The sequence below is a fragment of the Poromitra crassiceps genome, assembly GCF_964638095.1.
Source record: "Poromitra crassiceps genome assembly, chromosome: 16".
In the NCBI taxonomy this organism is placed as follows: Eukaryota; Metazoa; Chordata; class Actinopteri; order Beryciformes; family Melamphaidae; genus Poromitra; species Poromitra crassiceps.
Window position 1 is genome coordinate 8764006 of NC_139645.1, and position 20477 is coordinate 8784482.

The 20477-nt window shown below is 43.3% G+C and overlaps 1 protein-coding gene across 1 annotated transcript in view; it reads right to left on the minus strand.

Annotated features, from left to right (window-relative positions):
- Positions 1-909: 909 nt before the first annotated feature.
- trpm5 (transient receptor potential cation channel, subfamily M, member 5) overlaps positions 910-20477 on the minus strand; it is a 30248-nt gene continuing 10680 nt past the window's right edge. The window contains exons 12-26 of the mRNA XM_083653110.1: positions 18964-19107; positions 16811-16934; positions 15866-16011; positions 14968-15080; positions 14076-14177; positions 12222-12480; positions 7892-8010; positions 7237-7369; positions 6747-6921; positions 6275-6443; positions 5160-5338; positions 4089-4221; positions 3377-3449; positions 2723-2813; positions 910-1559 (exon numbers count right to left, since the gene is read on the minus strand). Coding sequence (XP_083509236.1) covers positions 1411-1559; positions 2723-2813; positions 3377-3449; positions 4089-4221; positions 5160-5338; positions 6275-6443; positions 6747-6921; positions 7237-7369; positions 7892-8010; positions 12222-12480; positions 14076-14177; positions 14968-15080; positions 15866-16011; positions 16811-16934; positions 18964-19107 — 2109 coding nt within the window. The 3' untranslated portion in view covers positions 910-1410. The remainder of the gene's footprint in view (positions 1560-2722; positions 2814-3376; positions 3450-4088; positions 4222-5159; positions 5339-6274; positions 6444-6746; positions 6922-7236; positions 7370-7891; positions 8011-12221; positions 12481-14075; positions 14178-14967; positions 15081-15865; positions 16012-16810; positions 16935-18963; positions 19108-20477) is intronic.

Genomic DNA, 20477 nt, shown 5'->3' on the forward strand with positions numbered 1-20477 from the left:
TGTACGTCGGGCACGTGGGGTTAACGTGGGCAAAATTTCCGACAGTTTAGCGAGCTAAGCTACTGATGTTATCAGACATTTGGGAACATTAAAATATGAATCATACAAACATTTAATGATCATGATTCAAGTGTTACAGGACCATTTCTCATAAACACAAGACTTTTTGAAAATAAATGTGAATTTAACTTCATCTGTAGTCGTGGACCCGAGCCGAGCACATCCGGTAGGGCGAGTAGATCCGGTACCTGAAGGCACCTGGTATCAGACTTCCTACCAAGAGCGGTATTAAAGTTGGAGTGATGAAAAGAAAATGTATTGAGAATGACTCTCTATAAAGAACCTACTATATCTTATGAAATTCCATTTAGTTGTTACTTTTTGCAAATAATGAGATCCCCTTAGTGGTGTTTGTCGCCATCTACTGGCTGAAAGGTTGAATGGTCAGACTGGCACAGATTCGGAAAGGCAATGATTTCTGGAAAGAGATGCTTTCTGTTCAATTTTTCAAATGTGGTGACTTTGCTTATTTTTGTGGCAACTACAGATCAAAATCCCATCTTTTCTCTCAACAGTGCACCAACTTTCATAACACCGGCTGTGCTTTCAGCATTTTAAATAATAGATAATATGTAAGGGATAATGTATAGTGAGCCGGTGATTACTGGGGAAATAATGACTGACAGGTGAATGATTGAGCCTGACGCCCAGCGGAGGGCTTAATGATTCACCTGAAGGTCATTATTTCCCCAGTAATCACCGGCTCACTATACATTATCCCGCTTAGAACACGGCCTACAACTAAATCATTCAATAATCTGACAAAAATAATTATTCAAATAGATTTTTTAATAGCGTTTTCAACGACAAAGCGGTTTCATTCGTAATTGGCACACAAGACACCACAGCTGCAACTGGTTGGCCTAATTAGTAGTGTACGTGTGAGTGTTGACACAGCTGGATTAATCAGTATAACCAGCAGCAGAGCAGCGGTCGGTTGTCGAGAAATAATGACCGGTGAATCTTGTTGATTGACCAATCAGAATCGAGTATTCAAGAGAGCCGTGTTCTGAAATAATATACCGGTAATGATAAATACATGTACTTCTTATAATGGCACGCACTGGAAGTCGAATAAGACTTTTCTCTTTTCATCAAATGCTTGCTGATGTGGAGAGAGACACCAGGAGAGAGACAGAGACACACCGTGAGTGAGTGAGAGACACACCAGTGAGTGAGTGAGTGAACGGGCACTGCACTAGTCTACATCATTTTAATTTTGAAACCAAATCTACACCACCTTTCCTCAAATTATACATTACCATATACCCTACAAATATTCCAGAACTCCTACACAGGAGGATCACAGCTGTCTTTCTGTGTTTGATGAAGACGTTTTCATTGTCACTTTTACTCATCGATGTACGGGAATCTTTTGTTGGCTCCATATCCTGGGTGGCTTGGTCTCGCCTCGGCGGCTTCTTCTTGTTTCACTTCTTTGTCTGGTTGACTCTGAGGTGCGTCTGTGCTGCTGCTTTCCTTGCTGCCTGTCAATGACACTGCCATTTTGTTTGGCACACGGTTTCACATTAACTTCAATTATAATCACATTATTTTACATCGGAAAAGGTCATCTAATATTTTGGTCATCATCATCACTGGCCAGGGTGGGAATTTCGTCATTTTAGGGGCAAGGCCATCTGGACTTCGGTGTCAGATTTGTTTTTTAGGGCACAAGGCCACATGCCAGGGCACAGAGGCCATTGCTCTATTGACATTGTGAAGAGCGATTCTTCTTAAATGTGTGTTAACATGAGCCAATTACACATACTTTGCATAGGCTACATCAGGGGTTTTCAAAGTCTGAGACTGTGGGCCTCCCCCAGACAAAGCTAGGAAAAAGGAGCCCCCCCTCACTTAATTCCTGGATGCCTATAGGATCATAATTATGTTATAGATAGCCTGATATTGCTGTTTGATTATATACAGTAGCCTACTTCACTGCACCAAATACATAAGGTCTGTCTGAAGACATGTATTTGTTACGACTCTGGGAAAGTGGGAAAAACTCAAATTCCCCAAAACTACTCTATCTCAGAACTATCTCTTTAACCAAAACACACATTTAGGCTATTCTATGAGATCTCCTTTTAACAATGACTAATCTAATATTTCTCACTTCCATTCACTGAGCCTCCCCTGAAACTGTTTGGAGCCCCCCCTGGGGAGGCCCCCCTCCCCTCCCACTTGGAAAACCTCTGGGCTACATCAGAGCTGTATATATAGAAGAGACGCGACATCTCCATTCACTCCAATGGACCATTTTTTTTTACTCTCAAGAGTTCCAGGAAGTAAGGTCCTGGATTAAGCAGCGCTGTCGAGTTGCAGCAAAATGGACAGTTTGTGTTGTAATTTGAAAATTTGTGTGTGTTTTTTTTAATCAAATTGTAAATTATCAGCGTTATTTTAGCATTAAAAAGTAGCGCGATACCCCTTCCTGGCTGTTCATTGGCTAATGAGTCACACATTTTGGTCCTCCGCTGACGCCACTCTCTCTCTAAATTGCTCTGGGCTAAACTGAGGCCACTTGACGCTTTTAAAGAAACAGTAGCAGGCTGATAGTAGGGCACTGCCAAGGTGGCCTTTAGGGATCTCAGGGCATCACGGCCTCCGTGTAATTCCCACCCTGACCACTGCTGTTTCTCATGATCACCAGACTCACCTGGAGCTCTGGGAGCCTCCTTCCCACACTTGAGCGTGCTCTTGGCAAAGCACTCGGCGAGCCAGGACAACACCTCTCCACAGTATCTGACCTAGAGAGACAGCCACAGCTGATTGCACATGTATCAGAGGAAGCATCTAGAGAGACAGCCACAGCGGATTGCACATGTATCAGAGGAAGCATCTAGAGAGACAGCCACAGCTGATTTAACATACTCACCACGAGATTAAATATTAATCCAAAATGCAGAGAAACACACTTTTTTTTAAAGGTTAATAGATAGCCGGAACTACTTTCTAAACATGGCCGCGCTGCATACAGCACATGCGCTGTACACAGCGCATACAGGCAAACAAGGAAGTAACTTGATCTTTGTTTAGTTCTCGGTGTGTGGATTACAACGAAAATTAAGTTTCACGTAACTATGCATTATTATTTCATCTCGTGTTGAGTACCCGAGTCACAACATGTACATAGAGCTTTTTGGCGCTGTTAGAAATGTGTATCTTGGTTATGTATGGGCGATATGACAAAATGGGTGAAACTCCCAGAAAGTTGGCGTATCCCTTTAAGACAAACAGTTCTGCAACATAAGTGCAATTGATTATGTACGACGTGGCGCTGTGGAGATGTTCCACATTGCTCCTGGATTACCTGAGCTTCCATGGATGCCAGTCGTTTCTCTTGGTCCTTGAACCCACCAACAATCTTCAGCAAGCTCTGGACCCTTGGTCACAAACAAACCTCAGTCAAAAACCCATAATTTCATTGGTCAAAAATGTACCAAAACATTTATAAAGTATTATAGGACAGTGGTTCTCAAAGTGACCCCCAGGGGTCCTTGAGGGTGTTCCAGGGGGTCCCCAGCAATATTTTATTTTCACTATAAGTAACACAATGACAGAATGTATGACTATTTTGGTGATGGGTTTCATACACTTTCTGCAATATTAAAAAAAAGAAATCTAAAAGGTTTGCTAATTCTCTAAATGGTTTCAAGAACCTTCTGAAGAAATTCTTGTTGAGCAAAGTAGTATAAAACGTGAGTCTCCCTGTGTTATGGTATGTTGGTTTTCATCTCCTGTCCCTCTTATGCTTTGACTGTTCTGTATTGTTTTACCTGATGTTACTATGTTATTGTATGTCATGTTTTTATAAGACCAGGAACCATGATGGAAATAAGTGTTTACACTTTTCATGTCATCCCTTGGATGTTTGTCTTGCATTATCCAAAATAAAATTCATTCATTCATTCATTCATAGGAGACGGCTGACAACATCTAAAATAAATATACATATTCTAACATTCAGATGAGCGACTGCGCCACAATTTCCGAGGGGGAAACATTTGCAAGATGGCAATTACTTGGAGGAGGTACTCTTGAGTCTCTCCTCGCTGCTCTCCCCATGCTGGCGCTCCAGTTTGGCCAGGTAGTTCTCCTTCTGCACCGTCTCCCAGGTCATCAGCCGCTGGTCCAGCCCGGCCGGCAGCTCCCTCTCTGGTCACGCAGACACGCACAGACGCACACAGAAAAAACAACCCAAAGGCAAAAAAAAACAATTAACCAACAGGTGATTTCTGCGCATAACACAGCCGAAGATAAGCAAACGATGCATTGGCCTGCATTTCATTCAACGTGTATTATAGCCAGATAAGCCTGAGGAGCCATTTCAATATCTGAAATGTAAAGTAGTGCGCCTCAGCAGTTCTCTGTACTAGGGATGTCAATTTTCGGTTAATTTCACTTTCGATTAACCGACGCTAATAATCGATTAACCTATCGGTTAATTCATAATTTTTTAATATTAAAAAAAAAAAAAAAAAAAAAATTGGTCTATTTACTCAATGAGCTCATGCCCAAACAAGGCGTGTCTATTTAGATGCTGAAATGTTAATGCTTTTTGTGTTAGAATTATGCCTTTATTTTTTGTTGGCTTTGCTGAAATTTATAAGTTTATTGCCACATTTTGATCAGGTAATCATTCCAAAATCATTCTGGCTCTTATATGGATGACAAGGAAATATATTTTTGAGAGCTTTATTTCCTGTTTATGTAAACATTACAACAACAACAATCTGTTATTTCTTTTGATTTTTTCACATTAGGCCTACTGTCTTTTGCAGCATAAAAACTTAAACAAAATATAGCCTATTTCGATTTGCTGCCAACAATTGAACAAAATTTGAACAAAATAGTTGCATGATGCAAAACACTGTGTAAAATCTGCAAGGAAACTCAAAAAACATGTCAAAAAAAAAAGAAGAAAAAAAATATATATATATATATATATTAACTGATAGACCGACAGCAATAACCGAACAACGACGTTAGCGACGGTTAATCGATTAACGGTTAACCGTTGACATCCCTACTCTGTACTGTATATATGGAAATCTATTGAGCAGTGCTTATCACACCGGAGCCTCCTCTCATACCCAGATGCTCCTGCTTGGACTCGGGCTTCTTGACCAGGCAGAGGACGAGCTGGGACAGGTGGCTGATGATGATGAACGGGGGGGCCAGGGCGGGCCGGCTGTGGTACTCCACGATCAGGTTGTACCTCTGGAACTTCCAGAAGATGTCCGTGTTCCCCTGAACCACCTGGAACGTGTAGCTGCAAAGTGGAAAAGAGGATTCAATGCAAAGCCCGTTTGGATGGTTTGCTTTGTAGGCTACTATTTATTGCACCCTTTGGCTGCATTTCTACGGATAATGGTTTGAAATTGTTTTGCAGCTGAGATACTGTAGTACCAGGGTTTGTAAAATACATAGAAGTTATCCAACAGTTTGAGTGCTGTGATATTGAGTCATGCAATTTAGTAGTGTCAATTAAAAGAGGTTAAAATGCAAATGATGCCATATAGTTGCAGTAAAATCAGTTTGTGTGATGTGAACAATACCTTTTTGTAGCCGTTGAAATCCGTTACCCGGTTCGTTCACATTAATGCACAGAAATGCGTCTTATCTACGATAACGTTAGCCATGGAGCTAATATGTAATGGCGGATCATGAAGACCGCTGGTCCCGCCCACTGCTGCTCAGAGTGCGCGGCACGCCCATTGGCTGAAACGCTCCGTCGCTCAATCATCTGCTAATCTGATTGGCCGGAATGCTGGAATGGATTATGGGATTCACAGTTTAATTTCCTCTTAAAATAATAATGTACACACTCTTGTACCCAGCGTCCCCCCCTGATGTTTTTTCAACTCTGAATCAAATGTTTTATGGCCAGGATTCTCTAGCAGGCCAGTTGACTTGGTTCCAGGCTTAAAACTCTTATGATTTTTCAAAAAGTGATTGAGAAAATGAATGGAGAAATTACTCTTCTGGAAGCAGAGGTGACGTCACAATGCCATGTGACTGTTGAGCTCTATAAGGAGCATAATTTGGCCTCTTAGCCTCTAACCTGAACATGGTGGTGAGGAGGTTGAGCAGCGGAACGTTGGTGACTGACCTGAACATGGCGATGAGGAGGTTGAGCAGCGGAACGTTGGTGACTGACCTGAACATGGCGATGAGGAGGTTGAGCAGCGGAACGTTGGTGACTGACCTGAACATGGCGATGAGGAGGTTGAGCAGCAGCACGTTGGTGACTAGGAGGTAAATGACCAGCAGCAGGATGACCAGCCAGTTGGCGTAGGCGTTGGGACACGGAGGCCGCAAGCCCAGGACGATCTCATCCCGGTCCGTGGTGCAGTTGATCTCTGGGAAGTGGGCCGCTGTGCCCAAAATGGAGAGATTTAGATTGATCTATTAACAGATTAAATCAGATTACCGTAGATTCAAGATTCACTTTGATAGCCACAGTAAGTAATCAGATTACAAACGAGGAATTTGACCTGGTGCAAGTATGCAGCGCAGCATCAATAGTGGAAGATAAGGCAATACAGAAAGAAATCAGAGAAATTACATTTAAAGCGCAGTGCTGCTTTGTGTCCTCAGGGGGCATATTAAGCATAATAACAGACGCATATTATTCTGGAGTAAATAAACATAGAAACTGCTCAACTACTATATGTTACCGTCTATTTCCTCCAAGGGGATCTGGCCGAAGATGTGCAGGTAGGGGCGGTACAAGGCCCTGCGGAACACCCAGTCGATGCGCGGGTCGTCGGGGTGCAGGAGAGCCTGGGTGGTCACGCCATACGCAATGAGCCACACGCTCAGGAAGAAGAGGAAGAAGAACACGTCCTTCATCTGGAAAGGAGACATGGAAGATGTAGCTTCTCTGTAGTAGACCCATTTCACATAAACCATTTTGAGGTGGTAAAGCAGAAGGTAAAGCAGGTGGTTCCATTCCATTTAGGTATTCCAGTGCCAGGGCCTCATTAATGCTATTGGTTACACCTGCTTTACTTCCTGCTTTACCACTCCAAGTCAAAACGGTTGCTGTGACTACACATTTCTAATAAGGTCTGTGTTCTCCGGATCCTTGTCCCTAAACTGGTTTACCGGTACTTTTAATTTGGACAGAGTTGCTATGGTTGCATAGTAGTATTTTGTTTGGGTCACCATTCTCTCCACGATGATGATCTTTGGACCCAGCTGCTTATGGATGGCAAAGATGTGGATCAGCCTCAGTGTGAATACCATGAAGTCTATTGCCAGAACTGTCCTTCCTGCCTGATAGGTGCGCTCCACCATCCTGCAAATACAAATGAAAACATGCATTACGCACCCTGTAATTATTCATTGATTCTCTAACTCATTCATTCACTTATTTTCATTGACTAGTCCAGAGGTGCGCAAAGTATTTTCTATGAAGTGCCAAAAATTAATCTGGATTGGGGGCCGTGGGCCAAAAATAAATGTTGATGTTATGAAAAATTATATTATATTATATTATATTATATTTTATTATATTTTATAGACAATTTCCATTCTAAAATCAATAATAAAAACCCTACCCATAGACCCATTCTCATTCAAATATCTTGAGGTGAGAGGTGAAGTGACCACTCTGAAAATGACCATGCCAGTTTTTCCCTCGCCAAAAATCTGCCTTTTTAGAGCGTTATTTAGTCCCCTTCCCGACCAGCTAGATACAGTCATTGGTCAGCCCGGCTCTAGTCTGTGCCACTGTACCAGCCAATCATTTCACAGCTTCCACATAGTTTTGTTTTATTTTCTTCCCAAAGTGTCATCGATGATATTTGATGTTTCCTACCTGCACGACACCCCGACAACAAAGAGCGAGATGGCCACCATGTCGCACTTATTCCAGTTGTCCTCTACGTAGAGCTTGAACTTCTTCAAGATGTTCATCTCTACATCCGTGAAGAAGCTCTGTGTCAAGAAAGACATTCCATACATTCAACATACATTAGGTGTGGAAAAACCTCTATAATGGTAGAGAATTAGTTCAACCATACTGAGCCATTTTCCAACAACAACCCTGTCTTGGGTATGACTGGTGTGTGTGTGTGTGTGTGTGTGTGTGTGTGTGTGTGTGTGTGTGTGTGTGTGTGTGTGTGTGTGTGTGTGTGTGTGTGTGTGTGTGTGTGTGTGTGTGTGTGTGTGTGTGTGTGTGTGTGTGTGTGTGTGTGTGTGTGTGTGTGTGTGTGTGTGTGTGTGTGTGTGTGTGTGTGTGTGTGTGTGTGTGTGGATAGTGATTTCGTTGCACAAGGCTTTCTGATGTTTTAATGTGCTGGGCTAGAACTTCAAATACTATAATCAATAGTCTCAATGTGTAGTCTTGATGATTTTATGATGATATTTTCACTCCAAATGAAGACAGCTTAACTATCAAACATATATATAGCCTAGCTCTCAATTCCCCACCTTTATTTCTCCCAGAAGGTTTCTGCCATGGTTATGAGTTATTGGGTTTAATTTAGTTTTGCTTTATTTGTTTTGATGTTTGTTGTGATTGCTTTTGCTCTCACTTAAAAAACATTTTCCAAACACTATCTATCTACGCATGTGCCTTTAGGGCATTTTTCATTTTCCGTATTTTACTGATCTGTATTTAACATCATTTGAAATACTCTGTGCACTCTGAGGTGTCTTTACGGGATTGGCATTTATGTTCTATTATGTGCATAATAAATCAGTCTTGTAGCCTTTTAAAGATGCAATCTGATTTTAAAATAGTTCTACTGACAGAGAAATGAGGCGTAAACAAACGTTCTCAGCATAGTGTAAGTACAGTTATTTAACTTTGTTTTGTTTATGGATGACAAAGGAAGCGTTCCACATGGGGACATGCACTCAGTCAGGTCATACACTGAAGCCCCCATTCGATCACACACCTACAGGGTCTATAGGGGGTTAGGAGGAACACAGCCACACCTGCAGTGTCCCCAATGCTCAATACACTGAACTGCCTCTGACACCGGCGTTGCAAGAGGGACAATCTGGTGCCAGTTTGGTGTCCAACTTTGCAAACAATCATGATGTGTTATAGGACAGGAACTTAAGGTCAGCTGTCCCCAGTGGTTTGAATGGGGCACCTGGAAGTGCATCGAGAGCCAGTGTTAGGTCTCTGGGGATGATGGCACGACAAGGCGAGTACGGTGGAACCTTGCCAGGCAGTTGGAGGAATCCATCTTGCCGTGTTCCGAGCTATTGGTTTAACTCCGTCCAAGCAGTTGGCCGCGGACCAATCAGCATCCAGAGGCAGCTACGGGCGGGATTTAGGTGTGACGACAGCGAGAAGCCTGGTGATGGACAGGTGGTTCATCCAATCACCTGCCAGGTATTTTTTGAATGTGCCTGCCCTTTTGAAACAGTTTTCCAAGGACAGATGATTCTGCATAACAAACCATCTGACAGCGTCTCCGTTCATAAATTTGACAGCCCATGACAGCACATGACAAGACAACATGACATGCTGGAGTCCATGTTGCTGGAGTCACATGTCATGTTGTTTTGTCATGTGCTGTCATGGGCTGTCAAATTTATGAACGGAGACGCTGTCAGATGGTTTGTTACGCAGAATCATCTGTCCTTGGAAAACTGTTTCAAAAGGGCAGGCCCATTCAAAAAATACCTGGCAGGTGATTGGATGAACCACCTGTCCATCACCATCTATCACAGGCTCGCTTCTCGCTGTCGTCGCACCTAAATCCCGCCCGTAGCTGCCTCTGGATGCTGATTGGTCCGCGGCCAACTGCTTGGACGGAGTTAAACCAATAGCTCGGAACACGGCAAGATGGATTCCTCCAACTGCCTCGCAAGGTTCCACCGTCCTCACCTTGTCGTGCCATCATCCCCAGCGACTTAACACTGGCTCTCGATGCACTTCCAGGTGCCCCATTCAAACCACTGGGGACAGCTGACCTTAAGTTCCTGTCCTATAACACATCATGATTGTTTGCAAAGTTGGACACCAACCTGGCACCAGATGAGTGGTGCCGGTGATTCTGATGCTCGATGACTCTCGTGAGTTTGTTCTTGCTTTTGTCTCTGCGAGGAAGTCGTGCGGGGGGATGCCATGTTGAATGTGAGGAGGACTGATTCAACGTGTGACCGCTGTTAGAATGTCCTGTCTGACATTAAAACCTTTCAGCCTTCTCAGTAGAAACATGCTGGACCTTCTCGTAGACACCGTCTGCGGTGACAGCAGAAAATAGAAATACACATTCACTGTGAAAAAGCTGTTTCCTTGTTTGGTGTTTCTTGTAGGTAAGAGGAACGACCAGGGTGGAACACTGATAAGCAACTGTGTTACATCTCCTTCACAACTGTGTACATCATACAGGATAGCCGCTGCTCGAGGTCACAGAGACTAACCATGGGAGAAGGTACTCCGTGTTTGGCCACCCAAGTAATGGATAAAGAGGAGTTGATTTCACTCAATGGCACTGTGAGTTTTTACAGTGTACCTTTGTTCTACTACGGGCTTGGCAGGAACAGAGGCCCCCCTGTGGGCACACGGTGTCCCTTCAGGGAGCGCCGACCGTGTGCCCTGCAGGCGTCCCCTTTGAAGTCACAAGGGGGGCCCGCTGGGCTTGGCAGCATGCCAAGGCTGCCTGTAGCAGTTTGCTTCTTCTTCTTCTCTCTCTTTTTTTTTGGCGGGGGTGTGTGTGGAGGACCTGCCCATGGGACCTGCTAGATTGCCAATTGAAAAAGTGAACTGATGGAACAGCGGTGGAGGACCGTCCCAGCTGGGTACTTTAAGTGGCCTGGGGGACGAATGCTCCTGATGATCGGTGCGATACGGGAACATGCACCGAGCCACTGAGATCAACCAGCACCTGTCACCTTCACGCGACATGCGGACGGCCGTCTACGAAAAGGCCCGGCATGTTTCTGCTGAGAAGGTTGAAAGGTTTTAATGTCAGACAGGACATTCTAACAGCGGTCACACGTTGAATCAGTCCTCCTCACATTCAACACGGCATCCCCGACGTACGCACAACTTCCTCGCAGAGAGAAAAGCAAGAACAAACTCACGAGAGTCATCGAGCATCAGAATCACCGGCGCCACTCAAACCCAATTCAACCTTTAGCGACGACCCTTCACACCTCCTTCATCACTCCCTTCAGCTACTCCCATTAGGCAGACGTTACAAAGGACCTCTGGCCAAACAGAAGACCTCCAAAAACTCATTCATTCCCACTGCAACATCCTTTTTATAAACAAGACCAAATAGACTGTCACTACTACGCAGCTTTGCAGACCTGTTCTTATTTATGATGAACTTGTTTGTGTTTCTAGTAAGTTTATGTGACTATTTACTGGGTGTGTGTTTTTATGTTGTTTGTGAGCCCCTCAACCTAAGACAATTCCCAATCATTTTGTGGTGTAAAAAAAAAAAAAAAAAAGTTTTGGAATCTTTGAATGTTGAATAACCTGTGAGAGGGAGTCAAGACAGATGGGTGAAAGAAACAGGAAGTGCTTGTGGTTTTGGTTATGGTCATATTTGTGTTTTTCCAATGAATAATTTGAATGAGGATGTAGTGAATAGATCCCCTTCTAATTCATCAGAACTTATGTCTTAACATAAAAGTCCCCGCACTCTAAGGCCATGTTCACATTACAGGCAAAACCGATTTGCTGCTAAAAGTCATGAATCATCATTATCTTGATTGGTTTCCCAAATCTGATTTGCGAGAGAGTTCAAGTCGGATCTGTGTGTCCAGATACAATGAGCCAATGAGCCAACATACAATGTTTCTGGCAGTGTTTGCATGTCTGCTCTCTGCTCTTCAAGTCCCCGCCCCCTGCAAAAGACAATCTCAAATCTGATTTGGGTGATCAGCGCGTCCACACTGAAGTCACATCAGTCGAAAGCAGATTGGCAACTACCTCCATATGTGGTTTCGGACAAGTGACACAAATCAGACTTGGAGCGTCCAGTCTCATAAAACCAATCTGGATAGAATCATTAATAGGTCATTAAAGTTCACAAAATCAGATTTGGCCTCCTAGTCTGAACATGGCCTTTGTTACTTTCCACATGTGGATCGTGTCCAAAAGAAATCACATGGCCTGGAAAAATGATCATGTCTTTGAAAATATGAAGTTTCAACCGATCTATTTGAGCGTTCACCTGCCGAAGCTCCTCCAGCACCAAGGTGAAGACCCAGAAGTAGAGCATGACCTCCGGGGCTCCGGGGCCGTCGGGCGGCGGCCCGCGGAAGTCCAGCAGGAGCACGTAGGTGAAGAGGAAGAGGAAGGCGAAGTACATGATGACGTTCCCCAGGAACACGGTGACCGCGGCGCTCCAGAAGCGACGCCAGCGGCGCAGCAGGAAACGCCACCAGACCGAGGCGCAGCTCTGAGCCGCGGGGCCTCCGGGGGCAGAGTCTCTGGAAAACAAACACACATTTCGTTTCTCCATCACATCTTTCACATACAAACAAAATAACTTGCAAGTACGGGAAGATAGTGGAACACTAAATTGGGTCATGGGGAAATTAAAATGATCCCCAAATTATTTTGGAGAAATTGGTATTCAAAATAGAGAGCCAAACTCACACCCTCTTCTGGTTTAGGCATACGAACCAAGGCATTTCCATTCTTTTTTCCATAAACGACTTAAAGAAATGCAGTTTAAAATGTGAAAATGTGAGTGAAATGTTCTATGGTCTCTCCTAATTCTAAATATAGCTGAATCGCTTGGTTTGACGAAGTAAAACTATTTATATAAGCATTTTACCAACTGTCTATGGACAAAAGAAAGGCGGATGAAATCCCTTGATTCGTATGCCTGAACTGGAAGAGGGCGTGACTTTGGTTCTCTATTCATAGTATTCCCATGGACCAAATCACCGTGACGTCACCATGTAAACAAATTTACTTCCGGGTACCACTTGGGGAAGGCGGCAGGTTTAAATGTGCGTGTTGTCAAATAAATGCTGCCAAACCCTCTCGTTGTTTTCGGCCGACTACTTTCAATTTAAATGGTTAAACGGTTGGTAAACATGCTTGTCCGACGTATCTAGCCTTTCTTCTGTGTTTGTTTTATGTAGTGTTAGCTAGCTAATAACGTTTGTTTGTCTGTCAAACTCGCTGTTTTTTTGCAGACTCGTTAACGTTACAGACAGAGCTACCGACGCCACGTTAATTTAATTTAGCGTCAAGTCTACTCTGGTCTGGTCCAACAGGTAAATTAGCTAGTCTGGTCTCCACTAACGTTAGTGAAAGTGTTGTTATGAATGATATTAAACAACAACACAACACGGACGAACCATTTTTGTCTTCTTTGTCTGTTTTTGTCTTCAACACGTCAGTTTGTGCCGTTCACCGCCATTATAATGTGTGGACCCAGGGGTACCCGGAAGTAAATGTAAACATCCCGCTGATTTGGTCTATAGTGTCACAAGCATTTTCCTACTAATATGACACTACAATACACACACCTCATTGGCTGGTTGTGTCACTTGATTGTAATCACCTGTTAATTGATTACAATCACCTGTTATTTTCCTACCAAGATGGCCGTGTGGTGATGTAACAGAGCACTATCAATATGTTGCAAAAGCCTCCCCGTGGGGAAAAATTAAGGTAGGCAAACGTTAGACTAGTAGGTCAGAAGCCCACATTAAATCTGCTAAATTAACTCTGCACAATAGTCTGCAAAATTGCTCTGCGAGAAAAAGGCTTTGTAAATTCCAGCCCTCAAAGAAAATTAGTAGCTGGCTGGTTTCAAAGACATGTTTTAAATGTTCTCCGCTAATATAATTACTAATTGAGGTCTCCAATAATAAATGAATTTAGTGTAAGACATTTGTCTCTGATGATAGCGTAGCTGTATTTTTAATTCACAGGTCTTGGTGTGGCCACATCTAAATGAAGGGAACCATTATTAAACACAGAGACGTTTCATACTATTCCATAACAGTTTAATTCCCTTGTGGGGCAGGATGGGGAAAATTAATGTGATTTCACACTGCAGACTCACAGAGGGTCGTCATCGTCAGTGAGCAGTAAGGCCTTCTCTGTATCCAGACTGTCCAGCTCCCCAAACTGCTCTCCTCCACTGCGATTGTCCAACTCCTCGTCACTGTCGCACATGAAGAGTTCATGATCATGTGAGTGAGTGAGTGCACAGAGAAAGACACGTACATAAACTGTCAAAACAGTCAAAAGTTTGGACACACCTGGCTATCTCCCCCCCGCCCCCCTGATTTCCCCCCCATTTTCTCCCGAATTGTACTTGGCCAATTTCCCCCCTGCTGCCCCGGCCGCTGCTCCACCCTCTGCCGATCTGGGGAGAGCCGTAGACTAGCACCATGCTTCCTCCGACACATGCGCAGTTGCCAGCCGCTTCTTTTCACCTAACAGCGGGGAGCTTCACCAGCAGGACTTACTGTAGCATGTGGGAGGATCACGCTATTCCGACCAGATCGCTTCTGCCCTGAACAGGCGCCCCGATCGACCAGAGGAGGCGCTAGTGCAGCGACCAGGACACATACATCTAATCCGGCTTCCCACCCTGGCAGACACCAGCCAATCGTGCCTGTATGGACGCCCGACCAAGCCGGAGGTAACACGGGGGCATGAACACCTGGCTATCTTAAAGCCATTTTTATGTAAACGCTTATGCTTAAATGCTTGTTGTCGTTGTTCTGACAAATACAAATAGTGAAGTTGATGCCTATGTATGAATTTCCTTCCAAAGGCTTTCCATCAAGGGAAAGGGCGGTTACTTAAAAAAGCTAAAATATAAGACAGATTTAATTTGTTTGATTTGATTTGATTTGATTTGAAATCAAGAAAAATGTGGCGTGTTGAAACTTTTGACTGGTAGGTAGACACATGATTGAGACAAGGCGTAAACGCGAGTACATCACCTGAACTTGATGAGGTTGGTCCAAATGAGTGGTGGGAAGAAGAAAGACACCACTAGTTTGGAGATGGACGTGTCGGTGGTCATCGCCCCCCACCACATCTTAGTGAGGAAGGCCTGTAGTCAAGTTCAATTCCGTGTCATTATTTAGATTTGAATCCTACTATGACCTAGAATGAACTGCAGTCTACGACATGCATAATGAACTATTAGATGATTTAGCTGTTGAATACAGTCTACCACAAGAGGGCAGCGTGAGCCTTCAAATATGTTGCTTTGTGTGTCAGCCTGGATGTTTCTCCCCTTATTATTAGAACTTCCCTTTCACATTTGGTTGCTGTAATGTGGAATCTCTCACAATGAAAGGACACCTGATGCTTGTTAATCAGCTTGTAGGCACTTTGTAATATCCCAGTTAAATACCATCTGAGCTGTATTCCCTATACAGTAATATGCAGTCAATTATAATAAACAGCTATCAGTTTGAATGGCAACCATATTAATCCCGCCATGTGCTTTATGACTTATTAGTCCAGAAACCTGCTGCGTGGGAACTTTCCCTGCTGAAAATGGACGCCCCTAAATTCTCAATGAAGGATTTAAATGCAAACTGAATCTAACGACGCACACTGCCCTGAACAAGCATCATCTTTAATTACCGCAAAAAAGAAAATCTAGGGCAATTTATTTTGTATTAATATTTGAATATAAGCAGCAGCATATTAAGCTAGCCAAATCTCTCCTTATCCAAGACACACAACACATTGAAAGTGTTGGGTGCAACAACCTCGATAAAGGACAGCTTTTTTCCAACACTCTCTAAATAGCACACCTGTTGGAGCACAGCTGAGGGCATCAGTCAAAGCGGTGCCAGGTGGACATATGGCGTGCGGCGCTGTTACCTGAACTCCGTCGTGGGCAAAGAAGCATTTGGCGTCTGCCTCGGTTGCCAAGTTGAGGACAGTGGATTTACTCCAGCAGCGAGTTCGCCTCACCAACAAAGCGTAGGCCCTGTCCTCGCTGTTGGAGTAGCATTCTCCAAACAAATCTGTCATAAGAACACAGTCGTAAAACGGTGTCAAACACTCCGTTATAAATCTGTCATAGTAACACAGTTGCAAACACTCAGTTACAAATCTGTCATAATAACACAGTTGTAACACAGTGTCAAACAGTTATAAATCTGTCATAATAACACAGTTGTAACACAGTGTCAAACAGTTATAAATCTGTCATAAGAACACAGTTGTAACACGGTGTCAAACACTCAGTTATAAATCTGTCATAATAACACAGTTGTAACACGGTGTCAAACACTCAGTTACATTTGAAAAAGTCCCTTCCAGTGAGATTAGTTTTGGTTTGTGGGTAAGAAATGATTGATTGGTTGATTTGGTTTGATTCATTTCCAGGTCAATGCATGAGGAAATACATGAGCTTTACATTTTATTTTTTTATTTTTGTTAAAGTTGTTTTTAAGGAACAACTTAACCCCCCCCCCATCTCCCATACATGTGAAGTTACCACCAGCAGGACGCAGCACATAGGAGGATCATGCTATTCCCCCAGTTCCCCTCCCCCCCGAACAGTGACTGACCTGGAGGAGGCACTAGCGCAGCGACCAGGACACATACCCTTAAGCGGCATCCCACCCGCAGACACGGCCAATTGTGTCTGTATGGACACCTGACCAAGCCGGAGGCAACGCGGGTGCTCGAACCTGCGACCATCGTGTTGGTAGGCAGGGAATCTACCGCTGTACTACCCAGATGCCCACTAAATGAAATACACCAGCTTTACATTTTCTGACCACAGCTGTTGCAATGAAATGTTTGGTATCTTCTCACCAAGGGCAAACTGCTCGTACTTGGCCTCCTTCATGCTCCGTGCAGACTCAGCCTCTGACTCCAGTCTGGCCATCTCCTTCAGGATCTTACAGCCAGCCAGCGCTGCTGCCACAGCCTCCGGGCCCTGAAGGATTCAACAAAGCTGATTTCACACTGAAATCTAGTTAAAAGATGTTCAGATAAATGCATGTATAGCATCTAAATGGGTGTATTGTGTGCATCTGGCAGCTACAGATGCCTGTCTAAGTTCCGGTCTGTACTGAGGAGTCTGTAGTCTCTAGTCTTGGCATTGGGATTCACCCACAGACTGTGTAGAATAAAGATTACGTATGGCTGTACATGACAAGCAAACTCTTTAGAACTATATCTCTGTACACCTCTGTCTGCTTGTTTCCTATTCAACTACTGCATCTCGATTCCATCAGTGCCTATGACATCATCAGTGATGTCATAAGATGAATTTGCTCTTATGACATCACTACGACATCATCAGTGGGACACAAATTGAAACAGAGAACACGGAGAACAGACAGAGATTGCCCACTTGCCCCTTTTATAGATAGATAGATTTGCAATCAAGCCACAAAGTAGCATCGGAGTGCTTGAATCCAGTCTCGGTATCAAGACTGATCTTGAATTTAGATTTCCAAGACCTTAAACTCAACTCCCCTCCTCCATTTTGGACTTAGGGTGGTGTTCACTACAGTGCTGAGATACAAGTATGAAAAATATCTGCCCCCTTAAGTCGGCCATTCAACTTTTGTTTTGTCATACAATTATCCTTGTCAGTAAACAAAGAGGATGTTCAATGACAGCTGTCAATCTATAATCAACAGATAATCAATAAAGAAGTATTTAATGGCGTAGTAACAAAGATTTCAGTGATTTATGCGTCAAATCGTACACGAGGAGTAAAAATCGATCAAAAGTGAGAAACTCTCAATTCCTGGTTTGTACACCTCACAGCAATGACACGCATCACAATTTATAACGTTACTCCTGTGCTCACATGCAGCGTACGTATAAATCATCCGATATTTTTGCTAGCATAAGCAAGGATATGTCACATGAGGCGTTCGACACGAGAGACCCTTGACATCATCACACTATGAATGCTGATGATAACCCAGCCGGCGACTGAACGGTTAAACGACTTGACACACTGAGTGATGTGTGCACACTGAATCCAATTACCATACTGATAGATAGATGGCATTTGAAACAGCACACTGGAAAGAAGCACAGGAGAGTAACTGCTTGTTTCAACTAATTGGTTGTTTTAGTTTGGATTCAAAAAAATGAGACGTGCTTTGATCAAACGTTGAAAACAAAACAAAGCCGATTATCATTCATTTGTGTCGTTTTAAATTGAGCGTCGTCGACGCTGCGCAGAACTTTCTCTCTTTCCTTCTCATTGACTCCATCGGGGTTTTTAGATATGCAGACTGTTTCTTTGCTCATTGCTAGCAGGCAGCGTGACCTTCATTTGAGTAATGTTCTTGGAGATAAGATAGCTTTCTAGTTCAACGTGGCGGTTGATAAATATGCCATTTGCCAGGCTCTTTTATCTAGAGTGACATTTTCATATGGCAGCGGTGACCTGCACCTGCACTGCGCTGGTCCTTATCATTCGTGGTCACACAAACGCACAGAATACAAACGCGGGGCCACAGAATCATTCCGCTCAGGTCCGTTTGGCTGCATGTGTTTCGCCAGCGCCATGCAACATCTTAGGCTTTTACCGATCGAACAACACAACACCATCACTGTTAAAAGAAAATCTCCCTCTTAACAAGTCATTTACTATGTCCTAAAATCATAATTCTCTCAAAACATGTGACAAATAATAATTTAATTTAATTTCACTTGTTTCCAATGCAAATCAGCTTGTTTCAAGAATTTTGTATATGAAATCAATCGTCATTTTTCTACAGTGCAGTGATCTGAATGGTTTCAAGATACCGACACTCATGTCTAAAAACAAAACGCGTGAAGCTGCATTGGGAACAGGTGGAGTTGTCTCACCTCGGCGCTCTCTCGGTTCAAGGAAAATAAGATTTGAAAGGCTGAATGACTTGTTAAGATGGGCATTTTTTTTGCAGTGCGCAAGATGGTGTTGTAAGCTGCAGCTGAATTGAATTAGGGGAGCTGACCATGGCCCAAAAGTAGTTAGCCATCTGCTGTCGGTTCTGCAGGACGGCCCAGAGGAACAGATCCCTCCACGGATGTTCACAGCGGCCCTCTAACCCGGCCAGGTTCTTCTGGCTGTGGAACAGTCGACCCTTAGCTGGCTTCTCCTGGAGCACACAGACAGACAGTAAAGGCTACAGTACATGTATGACATGTAGTGCACAGTGGCTGCTGCATGCACATCACATAGTTATTACTGTATAGAGAGCCAAAGTGGAACGTCACTTCCTGCTTCAGCACTGTACCAGAGATTTTCACCCGCCATTTATTTTCCCATAGACATTTCGTAAAATGCTTATAAAAAATAGTTGTACTTGTTCAAACCAAACGGTTCAGATATATTTAGAAACAGGAGAGATTTCATAACATTTCACTTGGATCAAAACTAAAATGCAGGTTTAAAGAAAATATTTTTTCAATGTTGTTTTTTTTAAGTTTTGGTTCGAGTGAAATGTTCTATGGTCTCTCCCGATTCCAAACATAGCTGAACCGTTTGGTTTGACCAAGTCAAACTATTTTTATAAGCATTTTACGAAATCTCTATAGGAAAATAAATGGCAGATGAAAATCTCTGGTACAGTGCTGAAGCAGGAAGTGACGTTCACGTTGCCTCTCTATATGCGTCATACAGGCTATGGCTAGGATAAGATAGGTAGTTTATTGTCATCAAGAGGAAATTATTTTCACAATCAGCTGCAGCGAATACATGTACAGATCAGACAATATACGACAATTTGCCATACATAGACAGAGACAGACACGTACAGAGGTCAGATAAATGCAAAGAGAAATTTCAAATGTATAGACATTTCCAACATTGCAACATTCCGACAACAATGCTTTTGAAATCAAGTGTTGTTTCTGGTCCAAGGAGGCAATGTGTTTGCCTGATAGTTCGTCTTGTCTTGTCTGTCCATCAGCAGGATATCTCACAATCTTAAGAATGGCTCTTAATGAACTTTGGCGGACTGATTGGCCTCGTGCCAAGGAACAATCGATTTGATTCTGGTGCCGATCCGACAACGTAAGTGATAGGAATGACGTCTTTGGATGTAACAGCAAGGTGGACAATTGTGCAGCATTGGCAGAGGTTTGCGTTCCGAGGTTCTGAGTGTCTTCTCGTTTCGTTTGCAAGGTTCTAGCTCAGGAAGATGTCCTCTATAACAACAATATATATATATATATATGTTTCATTGTTCTCTACAATTGCAGATCATTATTTTTGTGACAATGTTACGCTTTGTGAAGTTTGAGGCAAGAAGTCCACCGAGTTACTATGCCAAGTACACTGTTTCTGAGCCATTGAAGTTCAGAAGAGAGAATAAATACAAATAAATGTGTTCAAATATGATGGCACATAGGAACATTTATCGTTAAATATGCAATACATAAGAAGTGTGGCAGTAGAAACAAGGCAATTAAATTGACATTATATTTACATTGTGTATATTTGTGTGTATAAAAAGCAAGCATAATG